The following is a 25015-nucleotide window of genomic DNA, read 5'->3' on the forward strand; positions in this document are numbered from 1 at the left end:
TCTAAAAATAATACATCAAAGAGTAAATAGATTATATGGAGAAAAAATCAGCCATCCACAGTTTGGTTTGCGGAATGCAGTAAACACGAGAGACGCTCTCTTTAGCATACACGTGCTATTTCAGGAATGAAGAGATGTGAGTTGCGATATTTATGCATCCTTCATTGATTGTCATAAAGCGTTCGATGCGGTAAAACACGATAAGCTGATGAAGATATTAACAAATATTAGAATAAACACCTGTGATCTAAGAATTATTGGCAATCTTTACTGAAATCAAACATGGTCTATACGTACAAAGAAGGAGAATCCGATGATACCAAATTCAAACGTGGGGTCCGACAGAGATGTATACTATCACCCCTGCTGTTTAAAATATACTCTGAGAAAATCGTTTCAGAAGCAGTGGAGGATGTTCAAGCCGGAATTCAAATTAACGGAGAATGTATCAATAACATCAGATACGCGGATGCCACATTATTTCAGTTATGACGCTCTCTAGTATTCGCTAACAGTTATGAAGCTCTCTAGGAGTTAATGAATAAAATCACAGAAAGTCAAGTGAAAGTGTTGAAAGGGTTGTTACTTTGTCTGCTAAAACAATTTTATGCATATTAATAAACACAGACATGTAATATTGGCATAATTACTATAACTTTTTTGATCTATATCTTTATAAGACAGCACCCTAATATGGGCTTTTTATAATTTCAGCATTTAATTTACTTTGTACCACTGACCTGATGATGCTTTGCAAATTTTAGAAAGCAAAACTGGTCGTTTTGGGTAGTAAAATTAAACTGATTGTGAGTAAGACTAATTTATTTCTTTTGCCGCTTTTATTAAGAAAACAAATTGTATGATAGTCTCTAAGAAGGAATAGTAAATTAAAAGAATCAGTGTGGATGGTCAATCAACAGAAAGAGTAAAAACATACCTATCTTGGTACGAACATCAATGAAAATTGGGACCTAGAAATAAAATGTAAGATAGAGAACGCAAGACCTGCATTTTAAAAAATGACTACACTTAAAAATCAGGTTACTACGATGTTATATCTTTTCTTTGCTGTTGTGTGTACGAAGTTGAGTTGTTCTCTCTTACAGACGCTACCTGCGAAAAAATTGAGTCTTTCGAAATGTGGCTTTATAGTCGAATTCTAAAGATACCTTATACTGACCACGTTGCTAACCTGGACGTTTTATTGAGAATGAAAAAAGGAAAAGAGTTTTTAACCATAATAAAAACAGCCAAAATCGAATATCTTGGTAACATCATAAGGAATAGCAAAAGATATGGATTGCTGCAATTAATTCTATAAGAAAAAGTAAAAGGAAAACGTGGACCAGGAAGGCGAAGGATTTCCTGACTGAAAGATCTACGTACGTGGTTCAACACAACAACCACAAACCTTTTTAGAGCAGCAGTTTGCAAAATACAGATTGCCATGATGGTCACCACCATTCAAATGGATAGGCAATACAAGAAGAAGATGCAGAGTTTGGCTGTAAGAAGAAATGGTAAATGACGCAGCAGAGAATAGGCACCTGTTAAAGCTTATTGATTCAGAGAATCTCAACATCGGGTCATAATATTCATCCAAACGCTACAAACATAGATTTAGCTCTTTCATATCACAGCGTGGAAAGGTCTACGATGCTACAGGATTCTTTTTTAAAATCTACAAACAATTTATTTAAAAATGTGCCATTAGATAAAGGTACTAAGAACTAGCTAATTAGAAAAAAGATCAGAAAAAGCTAATAGATAATAGAAATTAATGATAACTAAAATAGAATTAAATACATTACCTAGAATAGGGCTATAACTGAAGACAATACTTATTTTCAGTTCAATAATGATTTATATACACATAATTTTTTGGTCAAGCAATAAACTTTTCTTTGTCTACATTAATAAAAAATGTTTGTATAAATATTTTAATATAAAAAATAGGGAATTTAGGATTACTAAAAAACTGCATATTAATTATTAACATCTTCATTCATATTAAAATTAAGTAGGTATTTAAAAAAATTAATTAGTCCGATTCGTTTCCTTTAGAACCTATCTCAAATCTAAGACAAACTCAGAGCTTAAAGAGTTATCACAAATCCAGTCATTAATATTTATATTTGTTGACCACCAAATATCAATTACCTTTGTTTTTAATTATTATTGTAATAGATAAATACACCTACAATTGCCACTACCTCCTAATCTCGATCAAATTTCATTGAAACAAAATAAAAAAACGATTGATGTCGAACCGTAAACTTGCTGTCCTTCGTTTCATTTGAGACACCAACGTATAAAGGAAATCAGTATCTGGCATTTCTTCTACATTACTAACCTACAACCATAAATAAGATGTAGGTATACAGAATGTAGCATACTAGTTGCTCAGGTGGAACGGTCGTTAAAATTCCAAAAAAACGAAAAAGGATAAACAATAAATATTACAAAATAAATCCTTTTTGAACGTGTTCAGATTGCTTCATATTCAATTTAAAACAGTTAGTTTTTCAAGAGAGACACAAAAAACTACAAGGTATTTCGAAATTAATCTCAAATATTTTTTTGGGCGGTTCGTCATTAAATTTTAAGACAAAAAGGTACCATAAATGTGGGCGACAAGTCTTCTCATTATTTATATACTTTTAAAATTAAAATTAAAAACTTATTACAGATCTATCTATAGCCCCGAGGACTGCAAATCTAAGGAGGAAAGAGAGGCATTCTACGAACAATTGCAAACCATCCTGAATGAAATACCTGATGAAGAACTATTAATTCTTATGGGTGACCTTAATGCACGAATCAGAAATGAAATAGTTTCAGGAGTAAAAAAAAGATTTAATGAAAACCATGTCAACGCAAATGGAAAACTCATGGCTAATCTCTGTGCTTTTAACGAACTGAGAATCAATAAATCATTTTTAGATCCTAATCTCCAGTATAAATACACATTTAAAAACTCAAGGGATCACAAGTCCATGATTAATTTTATAGTCAGTAATAGAAAAATCCACCCAAAGCAGATTCTAGATATCCGAATTTTACACTCAGCAGACGCAGGGAGTGAACACAAACTAGTACTAGCAAAAATAAAAATGAAAATAACACCAAAACATTTTGAACAGGAAATCACCGAGGAAAAATTCAATGTAGAATCACTGCGGAATGACTCTACAAGAGAAATGTACCAAAGAAGACTAGCACAGAAGATACAGCTGAAACGAATAGACGACATCGAAGATATAATCGCGAGCTGAAAGAAAATTTAAAAAGCATTAAAGAAGCAGCAACAGAAGCTCTAGAAAAACACAAAGTCATACTGAACAAAAGAAACAACAACAATACACCATGACATTAAATACACCAAAACATTATATATCCAGAATCCCGAGACACCTATAGAAGAATACGAAATGAAAAAAAGCACTTGGTAAGAAGAACAAAAAATTAACAATGGGAACAGTTTACAAAAATAATAGAAAGCGACTTCTACGGTACGCAAAAACAAATATGGAGATTCATAAGAAACCAACGGACAGAAATGGCAGAAATAAAGGAATACAATGACATACCAGCAAACGGATGGGAAGGATACCTGACGGAATTGTTTAAAGGAAAGGAAAATAATGATCAACACAATAACGTACCTGAATTAGGACACGAAATAGAAATCAGTTTTCAGGAAGTAGATATAGCCATAAATTCACTTAAAAATAGAAAGTCGCCAGGACCAAATGGAATAACTAGCAAGCTTCTAAAACACGGAGTAGAAAGCATAACCCTAGAGATGACAAAACTTATACAAAAATTTAAATTGCACTGCAAGATCCTAGGCGCATGGAGAAACAGCATAATTATACCAATGTTCAAGAAAGGAGATAAAAGAGACCCCAAAAATTATAGCGATATAAATCTACTGAACACCGCACTTAAGCTTATTACAAAAGTCCTAACCAACAAAATCAACTAACAACTTTATCAGATGAACAACAGGAATAATCCGGAAGATCCTGCGTATACGCCGAATTGGTACTAAGACAAATTACAGAAAAGGCCATCGAGTACAATAAACCAGCATAGTTATGTTTTATAGACCTGAGAAAGGGTTTCGATCGCATCCAAGTCGAAGATGTCGTACACCTACTCTATTAAAGAAATATACCAACCAATATTATACAAACCATCGAAACCATCTACTTTCATAATCGAATGCAGGCAAAGATAAATGGAAAACTAACACAGTGTATACCAGTACAAGTCAGACAGGGTGACTCGTTAAGCCCACTTCTCTATAATATAATAATGGACGAAATAATACAAGCAGTACGTAAAGATCATAGCTACACAATGGGGAACAAAGAAATCTAAATATTATGTTATGCAGATGACGCCGCATTAAGAAGACAGACGCCAGACAGAAGACGAGCTCCAAAGATTAACACATATCTTCAGTACAACAGCCAAGTAATACAATATGATAATATCAGCAGATAAAACCAAATGTATGACAACATCTAAATACCCACTACGATGTAAAAAATCGAAATTGATGGGAAAATAATAAAGCAGGAAGCAGGGTTTAGATATCTGTAAATAGATATAACTAATTACGGAGATATTGAAGAAGAAGTACGACAACAAAGCTTAAAAGCAAGTAAAGCGGCGGAATCTCTTAGTGACACAATCTGAAAGAAAAAACATCAAAGCCAAGATACAAAAACAAGAATCTACAAAGGAGAAATTAGACCTGTATTAACATACACGGCGTTGACAAGACCTGACACATCTAAAACGAGACGACCACTAAAAAAAACAGAGATGAAAATAGTTTGACGAATATCAGGGAAAATTCTGTTAGATAAGGAGAGCATGCAATATAGAAGACATAAATGGATAGATGACAAAACGGAAACAGGAGTGGAACGAACACATTAGTAGAATGGCAGAGGATAGGATAGTAATATTAGCGCGCGATAAGTCAGCAAATGGACGAAGAAGTATTGGCAGACCAAGAAAAAGATGGTACAATAATTTAAACAAATTAGGAGGCTAATTTTAAAGAAGATACAAGCTTTGTTGCCTACACACAAGAAGGAAGAAGAAGAAAAAGAATTATTTCTAAATTAAATAAAAATCATTTTAAATAGCAAGGGTTACTTTACTACTTAAATGGCAAGCAATTAGTAGAATGGTAGTGGATAGGATAGTAAGAATAGCACGAGATAAGTCACCAAATGAACAAAGTTTTGGCAGACAAAAAAAAAAGATGGTGCGATAATTTAAACAATTTAGGAGAAAGAAAGAGGCTTTCAAGCCTACATACAAGAAGGAAGAAGAAGAAGAAGATTACAGATCGATCACATTATAAACATTCTTTGGACATAATTTTGGTGTTCACCATGTTATTTAAGAAAGTTATACTATAACATTCATCATAATTAACTTGTATACGTCCACTGCTGGAAATAGGTCTTGCTTAGCTCTTTTCATCTATCTGTATTTTGTATGACTTGCATTCAATTACGGCTAACATGCTTCAGATTGTCAGTCCATCTGGTTGGTGTGCGTCCTCTACTCCTTAGTGCTTTATGTCTGGGCCTTCACTAGACAATACGTTTTGTCCATCAGTCGTCTAATAGCCTAGCAGCGAGTCCAATTTCATTTTATTGACGCGATTTTTTCGATGGCATCTGATGTTTTTGTTCTACGACGTACATATTTCTTCGTTTGGGATTCGGCCTCTCAGAGAAACACGCGAATCTTGCTCACCACCTTTTTCACCATACGCTGCAAATACGCTGCGTGCAATCGCTAGTGGTTTAGCAGTGCATGAGTTGCAATTAGTCTATGCGCACTCAAGCTGAACAACGACATGCAAGCTACTTACAACCGACTTGAAAGCGGCGTGTGCCAGGAGGACACCAGATTCTGCTACGCCGCCACGTGAACGTTGATTCCACGACAATTTATATGCATGGTAAGCACGTCGTCTTGGCAGTCTCTGCTTAGAGCTGATCTTGCCTTTAATAAGTGCTCTCATACATTTGGCGATAGAGAGATTCGTCACGCTTCTATCGGTAGTGATGTTTCCATCTTTGTTTTTTATTCTGTGCCTATTTTTGTTGTCGATGTTCTTCGTATTTCACTTTAAAATATAGTAACCCTTGTAAGTTTAAACTTTTGTTTTCTTGCATTAATTTAGGCTGGTACTGGTCACAAAAAGTACAATCTGCGACCAGCAATCCTCAATCCAGACAAAATAACTCTCACTAAAAAAATATGCCCGGTTAAAAAAATGGAGCATTAATAAAATGTATATTAAACGTACATGCGCCAAAAGGGATTTTATTGCTCAACATAACACTTTTACGGTTATGGATATGAAGCAGTCTATGTGGCTCCGGATCGCAGCCAATAGAGACAAGTTAACCATATTTAGTGTCACCTCGCTTTTACAAGATCTTAACGAATAACAAGGAGGAAGAACACCAAGTTTACGTCAAGAATACCTAATCGTCTTTGGACGACCTTTGGATCGGGTTTGGATGAGTCTTTTTTAGACTCTTATGTTTGAGTGTGAGGGTTCATTTAAATGTTTTGTTATACTTGTAGGTAGTTTCTGGATCTCTTGATGCTTAGTTTGTCGATGTATCCTGGTCACCTCCATTTTACTCCGACTATGATTTCAATGATCTCAGTTTCTCTCTCCAGTCGTTTTCTCGACTTCATCATTTTTTCCATCGTCTTATATCCTCGACTACTCTCATGGAATTAGAGAATGTCTTGCCACTAGCTTTCTACACTTGATTTATCCATTAAGTCGTTGAGCGACCTCTGCTTCTGCGATCTTTAAGGTTTCTCGAAATTTCAAGTCTCTTCAGCTAATTATCAGACCCGTAACTAAATACAGAAAAATTAAGGTACGTACCAATTTTATTTTGGTATTCTTCGACAAAACGCGATCTTTCCATATTTTTGATAATAGACTTATGGCATTTTTGGCCATTCTTATTCTCCTGCGTATTCCGGTATCACAAAAACCTTTATTACTAGTGTAGGATCTTATAACTATCCTCAATCACTTTAAATCAGTGCAAAGCTACAGTTGTTTGCAGTGAGTTTTAATACTCACATCTAACTCATCACCTCGCATAATTTTTGGTTTGTGTTTATTAATCTTAAGACCGCATGTATTGCATTCAGATTTCACTGACTGTAGCAGACTTAACAGCCTTTGTTTTCTAATTTTTTTATCGTTAGCATTGTATCGCAGAGATATATTGTTGAGTTTGGTGATTTTTGGTGCTGTCTGTAAATCACCGGTAGTATATAACGATGCAAAAGTATTAATTCACGTATTTCAAATCCTGTCTTGTATAAAGTTTTGATTTGTAATGCAATTATATATTCCAGCGTTTCTTAAACTGTGTTCCGCGGAACCCCAGGGTTCCGTGGGGATAATTCAGGGGTTCCCTGAAAGCTACGTGCTTTTTAATAACATTCAAGTAAGTATATAACATAAAAAAAGAATAAAAATTTAACGACAAAACTAAATTCCAGTTACTATTCTGGATATTCTCATTCGGTGCAAATGCGTTACAAATCATTATAGATCATTACAAATCAACCGATGTACAGTAAAGTACATCTCCAACAATTAATGTACTTTGGACATGTTTGAGAGTAAATACAGAAAATATGGAAAAACTCATTATACAAGGAAAGGTGGAAAGCCCAAATAGCGAGGAAGGTCCCCAACAAGATAGATCGATCAAATTACAGGAATATGCAAAATACACTATGCATGAGGTAAAAGAAATGACCAGAGAGAGAGAGATCTTTGGAGACAAACAATACACGACTACCAAATCACGTCAACCACTATCCCTTCGGGGGGTCAGGGTTGGATTGAAGAGAGAGATTAAAACAAACCAGGGGTTCCACAACAAAAGTAACTACTCAAAAGGGTTCCATTTATGAATGTAAATTCATACGTGAATTAAAACTTTTGTATCGCTATAAGTAGTGCAGCCAGTTGTGGCTACTTAATATTTTTATTTGTAGACCCTTAAAAGTCATTCATTTCTGAGTCCTAATCTGGTCTACCTGCTTTTGTCTCGTGACCAGTTTATTTCCGCAACTCGATTTGAAATTCTGTCACGTACGGCAGTTTGATCAGACTGTGTCAAGGTTACATAGTCCCCCAGAGTTTGCCAGCTATCTGGAGCTTTCTTCCTAAACATATTGGAGTTGTAGTTGTACTAACGTTTTTATATATATATATATATATATATATATATATATATATATATATATATATATATATATATAACGAGTTTATTACAGCTGCCGCCGTTTCTCGCAACCTAGCTTCCAACGCTTGCGATCGTTCCGGTCATCTACTTTTAGACCCCTATCTTCCATTGCACCTTTTACTTCTTGTCTCCACGATCTTCTTGGTCTTCCCTTTTTCCTGCGGTTGGTGGGGATCCACTGTAACATTCTCTTTGGCCATCGTTGATCATTCATCCTTTCTACATGGCCATACCATTTCAGCCTTTTGCATTCTATAGTTTCCAGGACGTCAATGTCTATGCCTATACGCTCTCTGATTTCAGTATTTCTTACTCTATCTCTTCTAGTGGGTTGACAACATCTTCTCCGATAATTCATTTCCATTGCTTGTATTTTGGTTGTAATGTTTACACCGAGATATTTATAGCTATCAGTATTTTGAATTTGTTTGCTTCCTAGTTCTAAGCTAAGTGCTTTCCTTCACCTCCCACTACTACGTACTCTGTTTTTGATGGATTAATTGATAAGCCCCACTTAGTATATTCTTCATCTATTTTTCGTAACATGTAGTGGATATCATCTTGATCTTCTGCAAGTATTACTTGGTCATCAGCAAAATGCAAGCTGTACAGTGTATGGTCTCCAATTTTAACACCCATAGGTTCACATTTTCTTTTCCAAATATCCAAAACCCCCTCCAAATAAATCTTAAAGAGTGTAGGTGCAATGCAGCAGCCTTGGCGAAGACCTTTGGTCACTTTTATCTTTTTTGTCACTTTTTGCCCAATCTTTATTACACTCGTCATATCATCGTACAACTCCCTTACAGCATTAATGTAAATACTAAGGTTTTTTTGTTATCTTAAACATTACTTTTACTCCTTTCCTATTTTAGTTGTTTAATAATTTTTTTCTAGTTACTTTAGCGATTTTTAATAAGTATTGAAATAATTTTTAAATTTTTTAAGCGATTTTTGATAAAAAAATACTACCAGTATATATAACTAATTCACTTCGAAAACCTGAATTGTATTCGGCGCGTTTGCCTTTGATCTACACTTTAACTAGAATGACATTTCCCATAGATATCATAGCAGATATGTTATTTAACACATATATTATCATAACTAGACTTTGTTAAACATATTTTATTACTACCGCTTGCCTTATTTAAATATTGCTGGTTTAATTTGATGATCCGTGTGGTTTTAAATTAATTAATTATTTATTGGCCATTTTTTATAAAAAAAAATATTACAAAATCACGCATTGAGTATTTTTCAGAATTTACAATAATTATATGCAACAAACTCACCTTCACTCTTCACAAACATATCTTTATGTAACATCGCGAAGTTTACAAGAAACAGTAAAACGTATCACTGCTGTAAACATAAAAAATAACAAGTTACTTGGTAAACATAATTGCTCTCTGGTCTGTATACATCCATTCTAAGAGGGTCAAGGAGTTATAAGAAGCCACTGAAGCCTTTGCAAACAATGGTGATTAGACGGTAGATTAACTTCGTGGATGTCACACAACACAAGTTCTATGAAAATCATAAACCATAAAATAATACCTGAGAGAATATAAATAGTATTTGTTTTCTGTTATAAAACATTCTTAATTTATATCTTCCTCTACACTATTTACTAAAATGTTTTAGTTAACCTTACAATCGAAGAGTATTAAGAAAGCTACAGTAGACAATAATCTTATGATAAATAGCATTCTATAAAACAGACACAATATTAACAAAATTGTAAAGAAATATAACTGCCTCAGTCAACTTTAAAATTGTTAAACAACAATATAAAAAAATAAGATTTCTTTGGAAGATAATAAAAAAAACTAACAGATTCTAAATTTGGTGATAACAAGCTTTTGCTCGAAGACGTAAACTTTTTCACATTTCATATGGCAGAAAGGACAGAAAACTCAAAATTTCAGAGCCATAGTGAGTAATACTGTCAACTATACTTTTAAAAATGTGATTTTTTCTCTTTTCATTAGTCTCTTTTTATTAGTCTGTCCTAGAAGAGAATTAAGTATTCAAATACTCACTCTGTCAAATACTCTGTTAATTCTACTTCATTTTTGTCTCTGCTTCATTTCGTCTTGGGTATTTCCTTTTCATTAAAGACTACTTCTTTCCGAATCTAAAATTAGATATCATATTTTACTGTCTCCGACCACCAGACCATTACTCATAAATCAGATATAAATCTTTCTAATAATTTTCGGTCTGTTTCGGTCTTGTGCCTCTTGCATCCAATTCCTGTAGCAACTTTTTAGATCGTCACTACGTGTTGGCAGGCATCATCTCTTGGTCTTCATTCCAGTATCCTCTTTGTCTATCTGTTATCTGTCATTAGAGCCACCTGAACTACCCAGTTTCACTTCAAAACAGCGATATAACGAAAATATCAGAAAAGGAAACGGAGACCTTCTGACGGACCTCTGCAGCATAAACGAGATACGTATTAATAATACATTTTTTACTTAAAAAGAACAATACAATTACACTTTTGAAAACAGTAGAGGACAAAGATCTATGATAGACTATATATTGTCGAATAGAGAGTTACAGTTCTCTCAAATCTTGGATGTAAAAGCACTAACATCAGCAGAAATAGAAAGCAATCATAAATTGATATTGTAAAAAATCCGAATAAAAACACATATATGTGATAACAAACCAGTATCAGAATATATCACAAAGATAAAAGTAGAAAGCTTACAGGATGACTCTACAAGATAACTATTCAAAAAAAAAATAGTAATAACTGAAAAAAGCAGACATACATATATCACAGAAAGTGATGAGTCGAAGAAACCTTGGCAAAAATTAAGTCTAATATGTTAGCCCCGGCCAAGGAATTTCTTGGTGAAAGAAATATAAATAAAAATAAATCGTTCCCAAGGCGAAGAACTCCATGGTTTTGTACAGAAGTGAAAAAAAAAGCTTATCTAAAATATATGTCCAACCAAAATACAGGAGGCATACCATTAAAAGAAGACAATTAGAAACGAAACACATGCACTGGTAAGAAAAATAAAAAATGATCACTGGGAACGCTTTTCGAAAGAAATGGAACATGATTTTTACGGTCTGCAAAAGAAAATATGGCGCTTCATAAGAGGTCAAAGAATGGAGGCAAAGGAACTAATAGAACCAAAACACGTGCAAAACGATACGTATATTGACTACCCAAAAAAACTATATGTAGAGGAAGAACAAACGACGCTAGAACCGGAAACAACAGAAATTACCACAAATGAAGAACTTAATATAAATGTTCAGGAAGTTTGGAAAATACTTGAGAACCTGAAGAACAAAAAAGCAAGAGATAAAGAAGGGATACCAAATGAGTTTCTAAAATATTGTAGAGCAGCAATGACAGAAAAATTAACAACATTAATTAATAAAATTCTAAAACACAATAAAATACAGGAGGAATGGAGAAAGGGCGAACTAATTCTACTATTCAAAAAAGGAGATAAAAAACAGCCAGAAAACTACAGAGGTATAAACTTGTTAAATACTATGCTAACTTACAACTAAAATTTTACAAGTGCTAGTAAATCAGAAGATAAGTTTAGCAGATGAACAGGCTTTTCGTAATGGAAATTCGTGTACAGTTGCAATATTTATTATAAAGCAAATTACTGAGAAATCACTAGAGTATATTAGACCGCATTTCTCTCTCTGATTGATCTAAAAAAATCGTTTGACAAAGTAAGACTCAACGATGTAATCCATCTTCTGTATAATAGAGAAGCTCCCCTAAATATTATAAAAACTGTCGAAAACATCAACAAACTAACAAAATAAGTAGTACAAATCCGTAGTAAGACAAGGGGATTTATTGAGCCCCATGCTCTTTAATTTGGTCATGGATACAATTATCAAAAACATTAACAAAGGAAGAGGATACAGAATGGGAAACAAAGAAATTAAAATACTCTGTTACGCAGACGACGCAATATTGATAGCCCAAAATGAAGATAGTCTGCAAAGACTGGTCCACAGATTTAACATAAGAGCAAAATAATTTAATATGACAATCCCATCTTAGAAAACTAACATATATATATATATCGCACTAATAATACAATAGTGTCGCAACTCAAAATCTTTCGAAATTGACATAACACTATATTCACACGTAAAATTCAATTACTTATAAGTCAATAAAACTGTCGTTTTAATAGTGCAATAAATGAATAAGAGATGGCACCATAAGACGTTATTCATGACTAACCTACTCTCGTCACCCCGTCACAATATTGCGTCATCTTTAGTTGCGACCAATAGTGATCGGGAACGCACGTGTTGCTTTGCTCATCATTTCGAGTTTCCACGTTATTGCTGAATCAGGTATGTAATTTCCATAGCTATATTTCGAGTTATTACATTCTTGTTGATTTAAACCTAACCAAAACATTGTTGTTTTTCTAGTTATTACTCTATTACTGATTTACACCAGCACTTTTTAAATTAATATTTTTACTAACGACACTATTATTGGTTCAGTTCATTATTTTTGAGATGCTACATTATTGTTGAATCATCACTTTAAATCATTTTGGTTGTTGTTTGTAAAACATTTAATAATCATTATCTATTTGTCGATTACCGGATAGTAATAACTCATTTAAAATGTGTAGCAGTGTTATTAAGAAAGCTTACTAGCTACTTTATTTTATAAATTTAGAGTTAATACACTCTTTGTAACATTCTTGCATCAAGTACCCATATACTTAATATAATAATATTACTTGATTCATTTTTAGGTGCAATACCTGAGTCGTGTGCGATTTCTTGTTGCTATGGCAACAAATGCTGAGGATTGCGACCGGGAAATCTCTTCACCGTCGTTATTGTCACTGAAGAGTACAAATAATGAACCTGGTGCCCAAATAGAAAACAGTGACGTTAAGAAAGTACAACCATCACCTATACCTTCACCATTTATGAGTCATCAAGTATTTCAAGAAATTGACCTAAACAGTGAAACAGCGAATAAGATTGGGAGTTGTAATCTGTAATATATAGAAAAAATTATACAGGCTACTCCTGGTAGAGAACTGGAATTTATATTTTATTCTGATAATTGTTGCGGGCAGCAAAAAAATAAATACCTTACAGTATATGCGTACGCAATTCAGAAAATGAATGTCAAAAGCATAACCGATAAATTTCTGATTTGCGGTCACTCTCAAAACGAGGGTGACAATGTGTACAGTATCATAGAAAAGCAAGTAAAACGTTTCGTAAAATTTGGTCCAGTGTATGTCGCATAACAATATATGACATTAATTCAGACGACTAAAAAGACAGGCAAACCGTATAGCGTGACTGAAATGACCAATGAAAAATTTTGCAATCTGAAATTACTTGAAGAAGAGTGGGGTAACAATTTTAATGTTAATGAGGAGAAAAAAAATAAAATGGCATGACATTAAGGTGTTTCGTGTTGGAAAGGAACATCCATTTACTTTCTTTTATAAGAAATCTTACGAAGATGAAGATTACTAAAAAGTTTTCGTACGTAGCTTATGACGAACTGAAAACCAGACTTCGTTATTTGCTGATGGTTTGACACGAGAGTGAACAAGCAAGATACCTTTAACTCAAAATAAGAAAAGGGACACAAAGGAATTACTTGACAAAAATGTAATACCCAAGAGTTATCGTGAAACTTACTATAAGGATTTGGCCTATTAAAAATTTAAATTGTAATCAGTAATAATTGATTTTTAGACTCATTCAAACTAAGTTAAAATAATTTGTTTTTTTTTAAGTATGTCCTTTTAATGGACTACGAATTACTTAAATATGACTAGATTTTGTGTTCTTTTTTTATGGTTTATTTTGTTAAATATATAGATTAAGTACAAAATGTTCAAGAAAAGTGTATTTGTTATCTGTATCTGAATTTGTTTGATTATATTATAAACGTAAATAAAAACAGTCTTGATTTATTTATTATTATCAAAAACAACAATTCTCGTTCTCATTCTAATTGTTAACGTGTAATACAATCTCTTTAGATCCAATGTTAACTAATACCAAGAAGCAGTTCCCAAAATTGTTGTAAGTCCCAAAACTAACGTAAACCGCAGAAAAAATAGTAAATCAAATTGTAGTAACACAAAATATTTCATAATTAATGTCATAACTAAAAATAATATTTTATTTCGAACATTTTGCTTAGAGCAATACAATACAGTGTTAACTCAAAATTTTTCAATAACTTCACTGTCAGTATTTTTATTTAACTAAGAGTACAAAGAAACTTCCTTTTATTTTAATTAGAAACATACTATGCATTATTTTTTTTACCTGCAATAGAAAATGATTAATAAGTTTTTCGTTGATTCTGAAAAATCATCTTTTTTGAGTTACGACACTATTGTATAATTAGTGCGATATTCCAAATACAACAACTATGTAAATAAATTAAATATTGCCGACTTTCAATTTCCTGATTATGCATTATAGGAAAAGTCAATCTAATGCACTATGATATAATGCATCATGAAAAATATTATTGGTTTTTATGGTATTTAATTTTAGTTGTACTGAAAACAAAACATAAAATGTTTTATTAGCATAACGAGTTCAAAACAGCTTTGATTATGAACTAGATTGTTGCAAAACAAATATCACAAAAAGTTGTATCACAAATATCACAGAAAATAATAATTACAACAAACTTATGTTTGCAAATATTGTTCTAAAGCTACAATAATTAAAGGATAAAGTAAGTTCATTTACTTTTCAATTTCCACTTCGGAAATCGTTCTCAAAATATAAACATTATTAAATTAAACAAATTTTGTTTTTTTTTTATTTGCTGAAAAAATTTTTCTAATAATTTAATTTTATCTGACTAATTTATATTTCAAAATTCAGACATACATTATACATTTTAAAGTAGACGACTTTTAAAATGAAATTGCCAATATTGTTGAGTTGCGTTTCTGGGACGACTTTACTTGTAAGATAGTTCATTCGATTACATAAAATCAACTTTAACCAGAGAATATCCGTCAGAAAAAATCATAGCACGTAAAAAGACAAACACATGCCATGATGACAGTAAAAATCTCCTGTTAGTGATTCCATAGTAAATTATGAGGGAAAAACCAGGAAAAAACCTTCATGATACTATCCCGACATGGTAAGTATTTGGTCGTGCATTTGGTCTACTTTCAATAAACATTTAATTCTGATTTTATATGTTTGTTATTTAAAAAACATAAATGATGTATGCTCTATATGTTACTGAATTTCTAATACTGGTATTTTCCTTTTAATATCCTCCTCTTTTAATATGGGTAACCAGATCCTACTACATTCTGCCGAGGAATTTGAGACACAATTGGTCTTATTTAACATAATTAGAGCCGCTTCTTTGATTTTTCTCTTTTTACCATCCGTTTCTTTTAGGACTATATTTAAATCATTCCATTGAACCCTATGTTCATTATCCCATGCGTGTTTACATATTTGAGATTTATCAACATCATAAGTAGCTAGACAATCCGTTGTGGATCTTGGCCTGCTCACAAATAAGTCGCCACTCCTGTCGATTCCTGGCAACTTCCCTCCATCTTCTAACCCTTAGAATCTGTATCTCCACCTCATTCGTGGTCGTCCTCTGCTTCTTGTGCCCTCTGGTTTTGAAAATGTTAATCTCTTCGTGTATTCGTGATCTGACATCCTAGCAATGTGTCCAGCCCATCTTAGTCTCTGCACTTTAACGAATTTCACAATATCTGGATCGGTATATAACTGATATAGTCCAAAGTTGTATCTTCGACGTCATAGCCCATTTTCATTTACGGCCCCAAAAATCTTTCTAAGAATTTTTCTCTCAAAAATACAAAGAAGTCTTTTATCACTTTGACATAAGATCCACGTTTCAGCCCCATATATCAAAACCGGTCTATTAAGGTTCTGTATATATTATTAAGCTTTACTGCACGTTTTATATTTTTATTTTTTAAATGTTTCTGGAGGCCGTGAACAGTTCTGTTTGCTATTGCTATGCGTCTTTTTATTTCGTCGCTTGTCGTGTTTGTTGCGTTTACTTTTGAGATCTATCAAATTCTCTATTAAACGTATCAGTCATAATGGAACTATTAACATTATGTACTGATAATACATATTTTCAACTAAAAATAATGAATTCTATAAACCAATTTTTTTTCTAGCAATGGGCTTTAGTTTATCTCCATTATTAGGCGATATATTTATGAAAGATTTTAAAATAAATATTATTTCAAAAAAAAATTAAAACCCACAGTATGGTGGAGATATGTCGATGATGTATTCTCAATATGGCCTCATGGATCAGAGTTGTTGGACACATCCCTGAATGATATAAACGATAAAGAAGAGACAATAACATTTACCATGGAAATGGAATATAATAACACACTACCGTTCCTGGATGTTTTAATCTCTAAGAACGATACTGGATATGAGACTCAGGTGTATAGAAAACCAACACACACCAATAAATATTTAAATTTCAAATCAAATCAAATATTAATATTAAAAAGGGAATCATTAAATCCTAATCCGATAGAGCCAAAATTACTTGTTCTAACGAAAATTCGTTCTTGGAGGAAAAACTTTTGTTAACATCTGCTTTATTAAAAAATGATTATTCTTTATGGTTTATAAATAAGGAATTTTCAACAATCGATCGAATAGAACAGAACAATTTAGAACGAGAACCTACAGCATACACAAGGAATAATACGAGAAAAAAGGATAGGAAATAAATTTAAAATTTTAACAACATTCAAAACAACAAACACATTGAGATCTATTTTGTCTAAAACCAAACCTCAAGGACAAAAGATTGCATTTATAAAATATCTTGTGAATGCGATCACTTTTATTTAGGTGAAACGTCAATGCCATTAAATGTTAGAATAAGTGAACATCAAACTTATATTAAAAATAGAGAATTTGATAGATCTTAAATATGTAAACACGCATGGGATAATGAACATAGGGTTCAATGGAATGATTCCAATATAGTCCTAAAAGAAACAGATGGTAAAAGGAGAAAAATTAAACAAGCGGCTCTAAGTATACTAAATGAGACCAATTGTGTCGCAAATTCCTCAGCAAAATGTAGTAGGATCTGGTTACCCATATTAAAAGAGGAAGTTATTAAAAGGAAAATACCAGTATTAGTAAGTCAGTAACATATAGAGGATATATCATTTATGTTTTCTAAATAACAAACATATAAAATCAGAATTTAGTGTTTATTGAAAGTAAACTAAATTTACGACCAAATACTTACCATGTCGGGATAGAATTATAAGGTTTTTTTCCTGGTTCTCCCTCATAATTTACTATGGAATCACTAAGAGGAGATTTTTACTGTCATCATGGCATGTGTTTGTCTTTTTAAAGACTAATTACATGTTATGATTCTTTCTGACGGATATTCTCAGGTTAAAGTTGATTTGATGTAATCGAATTAACTATCTTAAAAGTAAAGTCGTCCCAGGAACGCAACTTAACAAAATTGGCAATATCAATTTAAAGTCGTCTACTTTAAAATGTATAATGTATGTCTGAATTGTGAATATAAATGAGTCAGATAAAATTAAATTATTAAAAGAATTTTTTCACTAAGTAACAAAAAAACAAAATTTGTTTAATTTACTAATGTTTGTATTTTGATAACGATTTCCGGAACAATTTAAGGATACGCAATAAATATAAAAATGCATGCCGTCATTAAATCCAAAAAAGCCACCAAATTTATCGTGATTTACAAGCTAAAGACACGAGAAAATAGTTGAAAAAAGCATTTCGATTTGTTTTCGGATTTATACAATCGTAAATTATAATTTTCCTTTTTTTAAGTTTACTTTTGTATAACTACTATAAAATATGTCATATCCTCTTTTTTATATCACTAGAAACGGTAGTATAAGAATGTATGGCCATAACTTTCGTAACACTTTTCTAATTGTCTTTTAAAACATTAAAATTGTGCAGATATATAAAAGAGAACTTTTAGGAAAATTATCATTCAAGTTATTTGTTCTCCAATTGCTGTTTAATCTATTTGTCATCAAGCCATAAAGCCACAAGTTTTGGGTTCTTCTTTTGCTTTTTGATATAAGAACTTTTAAAATATTTTGTCATCAAATTTAACAATTATTTTAAAAGTGTGTGTATAAAATTTATTGGTACGTTACGTTGTAACGTTACTTTGATGTTGTCTGATTCTTTTCTCTATCCAGCGCGCTGGACTGTGGAATCTTAGGTGGATGGTTATAATATAGAAACTGGAGTGTCGCTCTCACTGTGGCTTAACAAATACTGGTTCATGTCAGTGCAGACCGAATATATTTCGGCTTAAGTATATTAGGGCATTTCGGTATTAGGTTAAGTACTGCAAAAGACACACACACTCGTTAATTAAATAAATACAAAAGGAATAATAATAATAAAATACTTGGATAAAAAAAATGTGTGGAGAGGCGGAACATTCCCACTCACGAAAATGCATCATTGCATTTTAGTCATTATATGGAAAATGACGTAGCTTCACTTTAGGTCGCCTAAGTTCACCCTTTGCGGTTTATACGAAAGCGACGCAAGCTATTCCATCTTGATTGAAAATTAAAGATTTAGTTAAATTAAAAAATAAAAGAATTAAGTTCAAAAAATTAGTATTATTGTTGATCTGAGTAATGTAAAAAAGTGTTTTTTTTTTTATTTTTACGTCCGTCAACATCGATTATGTAACTTTATTCTAATAAAACAGAAAACAAAGGACCATCAGCGCGTATTAAAAAACAGTTAAGTTTACAGCAATTTATTTCAAAGCCAATAATTGCTTTATCACGACAGAAAAAAATGAATTGTATTGGAAGATGTTCAGCCAATTTCAATTGTACAAGATTATGGATTTCGAAAGCTTGTTAATCAATTTGAACTATTACACATATTACCTAGTAGTAGTAGTAGTAGGGCTACTTTCTGCCAATGGGTGAGTTCAAATGACCTCAGCGGCTGACTTTAAGCACAAAACAGAATATATCTAGCAGAATAAACTTCTGAACGTATGTGTCTTGATATTTCGTTTCATGTTCGACGAATCTAACCTCAATATTTACATAAATACGTCTATAAATAAATATTCTCTTTCAGTACCAAACTGTACTTTCATTATTAAATTGTAAATCCATTTGTTGATCAATCGAAATTTTTAATTTAAAAACTCTTAAAAAATTAAAATTGATTATTGCATACCATGCATGCCCAAGCAACCGCTGAGTTCATCCATCAGAAGTAAAGTAAAGTAAGCTTAGTAAATTTAACACAGGCTGACTTCCAGTGGCTTGCGCTGAATTCGTCTAAACTCTGAAAAATGTCTAAAACTGAAGCAACTTATGGAAACTGCTGAACACGTTATAAGTACTGATGACTGGACCTCTATCAACACAAAAGTCTACTTGGCAATGACGGCCCATTTCATAACGAATGACTGGAAATTTTATGTATATCCACTTTCGTATTTGAACTACGACAAACGATATACTGCAGAAAATATAGTTACGAAATTCAAACAACTTACTGATAAATGGAATGCCTCATTAACAATACCTGCCACTAGTACAGATAACACAGCAAATGTAGCATCTACTAAACTGATCTCATGGGATCACATTCCTTGATTCGCTCATACGATAAATTTAAGTGTTATCGATGCATTAAAAAATATGGAAGACTTACATATTAAGACATACTATATGCTTGAGAGACTAGTTACATTATCGGAACCTTTGGCTGCAACAGTTGGTCTTTTGTTCAATCCTATTATTCTTTTAACTAAAGAAGAACAAACGATAATAAAACAACTGTCATATTTTAAAGCCTTTAAAGCAGTTACTGTTAACACGAACACGAGCGCAGAAAAGGAAGTTACCCTCTCTAAAGCTACACTCATTATAAAAGGACTACTTTCGTCTTTAGTATTTAGTCAAGCAGGAAGAACCGTAATAATTTATCTGCTTGCCTCGATTCTTCTAAGATGTTATATATAAACTTAATAAAAAAAAAATAAGATTTTTAGATAAAAAAAAAAACACCGAAAAATTTCAAAGGCGGTAAAAAATTAGAATTTTGACCTAAACGTTTTGTAAAAAATACGATGTTGTAGGCTATAAACTGAAAAAAATATATATAAGTTTCTGCGATTATTTGAACCGAAAAAAAAGCGAAAAAACACGTTTTAATTTTTTTTGAGGTAATGTTTGAGCCTGAAGTGTTAAAAATTTTTTTGGTTTGATACTTTTTGGTATAAAAAAACATAGTATTTTTATTTTTGAAATATTGCTCATCAATAAGACAATGATCGAAAGAGTAACAACATATAAATATTTAGGAACGTGGCTAACCGAAGATGGAGATCAAACAAAAGAAATCAGATCTAAAATAGAAATGTCAAGAAACACGTTCATAAAATTGAATAACTTACTTTGCAACCGTAACCTTAATCTAGAGATCCACACAAGAATGCTACATTGTTACGTTTTTTCTACTTTACTATACGACATGGAAGCGTGGACAATAAAACTCCTTTGAGATGTGGTGCTACAGAATAATTCACAGAGTATCGTGGACTGAAAAAGTAACTAATATAGAGGTGTTACAAAGAATGAGAAAGAATGTGAAGTCATAAACACTGTTAAAATTAGAAAGATTCAATATCTGGGTCATATAATGAGGGGCGAGAATTACGTATTACTTAGATTAATTATGCAAGGGAAGATACAAGGGAAGAGAAACCCAGGACGACGCAAAATATCCTGGCTAAGAAATTTGAGAGAGTGGTTCGGTTGCAGCTCATTAGAATTATTTAGAAGCGCAGCCAATAAAATTAAAATAGCGATGATGATTTCCAACCTCCGATAGGAAAAGGAACCTGAAGAAGAAGAATCTCTCTTATTATTTCTCTTAAATTAACTGCGTTGCATGTGCTTCAATAATAACAACATACAATGACATCCAAAGTAAATTGTGGCGTAAAAATTATACCTGCATTATTGAAGTTTTTATCAAAAACAATCTTTAGGAAACAATTAAAAGTTGAGATTACGGTACCATATTGCGCATATTAAAATTTTATATTCTAGTGCTGTTTAAAATTTTCCAATTTTTAACGATTTAATAAACAATATGCTGTCCACTAATTATAACCGGCTGCCGATTTCCTTGTTTTGCAATAAAACGAAGTCTATCTAATGCACTATGATGTAACGAATCAGGCAAAAATATTATTGTTTTCTTATGTTGTTATGAAAATAAGTAATTCATTTTGAGTGTATTAAAAGCAAAACATATAAAAAGTATTATTAACTTAAGAGCTCGTAGTAGCTTTTATTATCAATTATATCGTTACGAAACAAATAAAGCAAAAAAACTACAATGTAAATAGTGTGGGTGTGTTTGTGAAAATAGCGTTTCAAGAGAATCTTATAGATTAAACCAAACAAATTAATGTGTTTGTAATTTTGAACTTTTTTTGGATAAATAGATAAACAAGGTATCAAAATTTACAGCAAAATTAAAGTCAATATTACAAGTGGCATGTCGCTTATGGTTTACAAAATAAAAGCCACGAGTAAGCAATAACAATAATATATACCAGGGGGCCAAACAACGCCTGCGGCTCACAAGCCACATGCGTCTCTTAACACGTTCAGCTCCGTCTCTTTTTTTAAGGGAAAACAGTGGGCCACTGAGATGTATTTGTGTAAACTAATTAATTTTTAAGGTACACTTTAAAAAGTCATTTATAATAAATATGGGTAAAAAAAAAATAATTTGGTCACAAAAAAAAACTCACCGCGTGAGTTGCGTTGGTGGCCACAGGGCAGAAAATGTGTCGGTTGAACTTAAAAAAAAAATAATAATCTGATTGAGAAAAGATATAATTATGAACTTAGATAACTAACATAATTCACACTGCCTTCCCTCGCTCAACCGTTTCCATCTCTCTCTGTTGTCCCATTCTCCATCGTTTAGGCCTCTCTTATTCATGGCGTCGTCTACTTCGTTCCTCCAGGATTTTCGGGGTCGTCCACTTTTCCTCTTTCCTATGGAGCTCCATTCGGTTATTCTCTTTATCCATCTGCTGTCGCTAGTTCTTCTTACATTTCCATACCACTTTAGTCTTTTTTGTTCTATATATGTTAGTATGTATGTTTCTATTGATGTTCTTTGCTTTATTTCGTCATTACTTCTCCCATCCATTCTTGTTACTCTGCAGCAGTTTTTCGTGATTATAAACCCCAAGTATTTGAACTTATCCGTTCCTTTGATTGTTACGTTGTCATCACTCTGCAGATCTTCTATGTCTTCTTCACTTGTAGATAAGTAGTAGTAGTCTCTGTTTTCGCAAGGTTAATATCTAGGCAAGCCTTGGTATATTCTTCTTGTAGTTTCTTCATCATGTAGCTGAGGTTGTCTTGGTCTTGTGCAATCACTACTTGATCGTCTGCAAAGCTTAACGTATATAGGTATTCGTTCCGTACCGGTACTCCCATGCCTTCGCATTTTCATTTCCATGTAGTCAAGGCTTTCTCTAACTATATTTGAAATAGGGTTGGAGATGCGGAACAACCCTGCAGGAGTCCTTTTGTTGTGGTAAAGTCTCCTATGATTCTTGTTTACATTTTAATGGACACTTTATTTTCTTTATACAGAGCTTTTGTGACTTCTATGAGTTCCGTCTGTATTTTTAATTTGTACATTACCTCCCATAGTTCTGACCTTGGTACAGAGAAATATGCCTTTCTCAGGTCCACAAATGCCAAATGTGTATCTCTATTTTTTGCTTTTTTCTTTTCCAACAGTTGTTCCAGTGTGTATATGTGGTCTATGCATGATCTTTCTGAAGTGAAGCCTGCCTGATCCTCCCCGATTTTGCCTTTTATCGCTTGCTCTATCTTTTCTCGCAGTATCTTGCCATATAGTCTTCCTATTGATGATATTACGCTTATTCCTCTGTAGTTTTCGCATCGTTTTCTATCTCATTTCTTAAATATAGATGTCATATATGCCTCCGTCCATTCCTTTGGTAGCTGTTCTCCATTTTTAGAATAATGGATTTTACAAGTATTTTATACTAAATATAGTAAGGGTCCCAGAATACGGCCCTATAGGGTTCCCATATTGATTGGTCGCAGTTGTAAATATTTTTTTTTTATTTAACTCTAAAGGTTTTCACAAGGAATCTACGTTCCTGTATTTGGCTGTATACCATATATTAAAAAATTTATTAAAATCCCTTGTAAAAGGTATATTATTTAAATATATACCTTTTACGAAGGATTTTAATAAATTTTTTCTAAAGGTTTTGTCTTCCAAGTGGACATGAATGGATAACAAAATATCTATAAAAAGATAGTTTTGGTAATAATCCTCTATGTCACACTTTATCGACTATTCTGCTATGTATAGGAACATAGCTTGGCTTATTTTATTATCATCTAGAGATCTTTCTATAATATTTGTTAGGCGATGTATTAAGTCTCTTGTTAAATGTTCATGATGAAATCCAAATTGATGGAAAAAATAATCTCTTTTTGTTCAAGTATAGGTTGTATCCACAATTAGGTTAAACAATAGAAGACTCAGGAAATCTTTCTGTCTTACCCTATTGCCAGTTTCAATTGGTTTAGTTAGTTTTTTGTTAATTTTCGTGTTGTATTAAATAAATTAATTCCTTTGTAATTTTCTAGGTCCAATTTGTCTCCCTTTTTAAAGAGATGAATTAGGATGCTTGAGCCCCATTGTTGTTTTGTTCCATTATTTTTTGGATTATTTTTAATAGCTTTTTGGTCAGATCTGGTCCTCTGTACTTTAAAAGTGCATTCGGTTTTCTGACCCTCTACTGGAAATTTTTATTTTTTAAATTACTTAACGCTTTTTTACCTCTTCTTAATCAATATAATATTTCTTCGTTTGTCATCACTTCTGGTGTGGATGGTTCATCATCGTCACCTTTAGTAAAAGGAATCGAAAGTAGTCTGTTCACGTTTCCGTCTGAATATGTTTAGTTTTTATTCGGTTTTCCGCTTTTCTTTGTCCTCTGATCATTCTCAATATTTTTCATTGTGTTTCGTAGACGTTGTGTTTCATTTATTTTGAGAAGCTCCGGCAGTGTTTCGGTTTTATTGGCCCGGGTAATATTCGTTAAATTTCTGATTTGTTTATAGGATTTGTATGCCTGTTGTGTTTGTTGCATTCTGTAGTGTAGAAAAGCTTTTTCTTTACATTTTATCTTCACTTTCTATATATTGGAGAAAACTCTTTATGGAGTTTAATTTTTTAAAATGTTAGTGCTCGTTACTTTCCTCTCTCCAAGTGATTCTGTTTCTGCGTTTTTTATGGTATTTTTAGTTTTCCCCAGCTTTCTTTGATTTTATCGTTTTCTTATGTTTTATTCCTAGCAATCTTCTCTAATATTTTTTTTCTGATTAAAAATTCATTGTATTCCGTATTTAGTCCTCCGACTCTGATTTTTAATTGTGTTGGTGCCTCTGTCTTGGGTATCAAGTATTTCATGATGATTCTTATTTTACATCATACTAGGGTATGGTAAGTCACCTACATCTGCTGATTTAAGGCATGTTACGTCG

The 25015-nt window shown here is 32.5% G+C and overlaps 1 protein-coding gene across 2 annotated transcripts in view; it reads right to left on the reverse strand.

The window, feature by feature from the left end:
- The window catches only part of LOC140445732 (uncharacterized), a 124447-nt gene that overhangs the window by 94489 nt on the left and 4943 nt on the right, over positions 1-25015 (reverse strand). Inside the window, exon 1 of one of the 2 annotated variants that reach the window (XM_072538029.1) lies at positions 9629-9677. The exons of the other annotated variant lie outside the window; for it this stretch is intronic. Within the exon in view, the coding sequence (XP_072394130.1) occupies positions 9629-9662 (34 nt within the window). The 5' untranslated portion in view covers positions 9663-9677. Of the gene's footprint in view, positions 1-9628; positions 9678-25015 lie in introns of those variants that run through there. 2 annotated transcript variants of the gene reach the window in all.

The sequence above is a fragment of the Diabrotica undecimpunctata genome, chromosome 7 (genome assembly GCF_040954645.1).
Source record: "Diabrotica undecimpunctata isolate CICGRU chromosome 7, icDiaUnde3, whole genome shotgun sequence".
Classification (NCBI taxonomy): domain Eukaryota; kingdom Metazoa; phylum Arthropoda; class Insecta; order Coleoptera; family Chrysomelidae; genus Diabrotica; species Diabrotica undecimpunctata.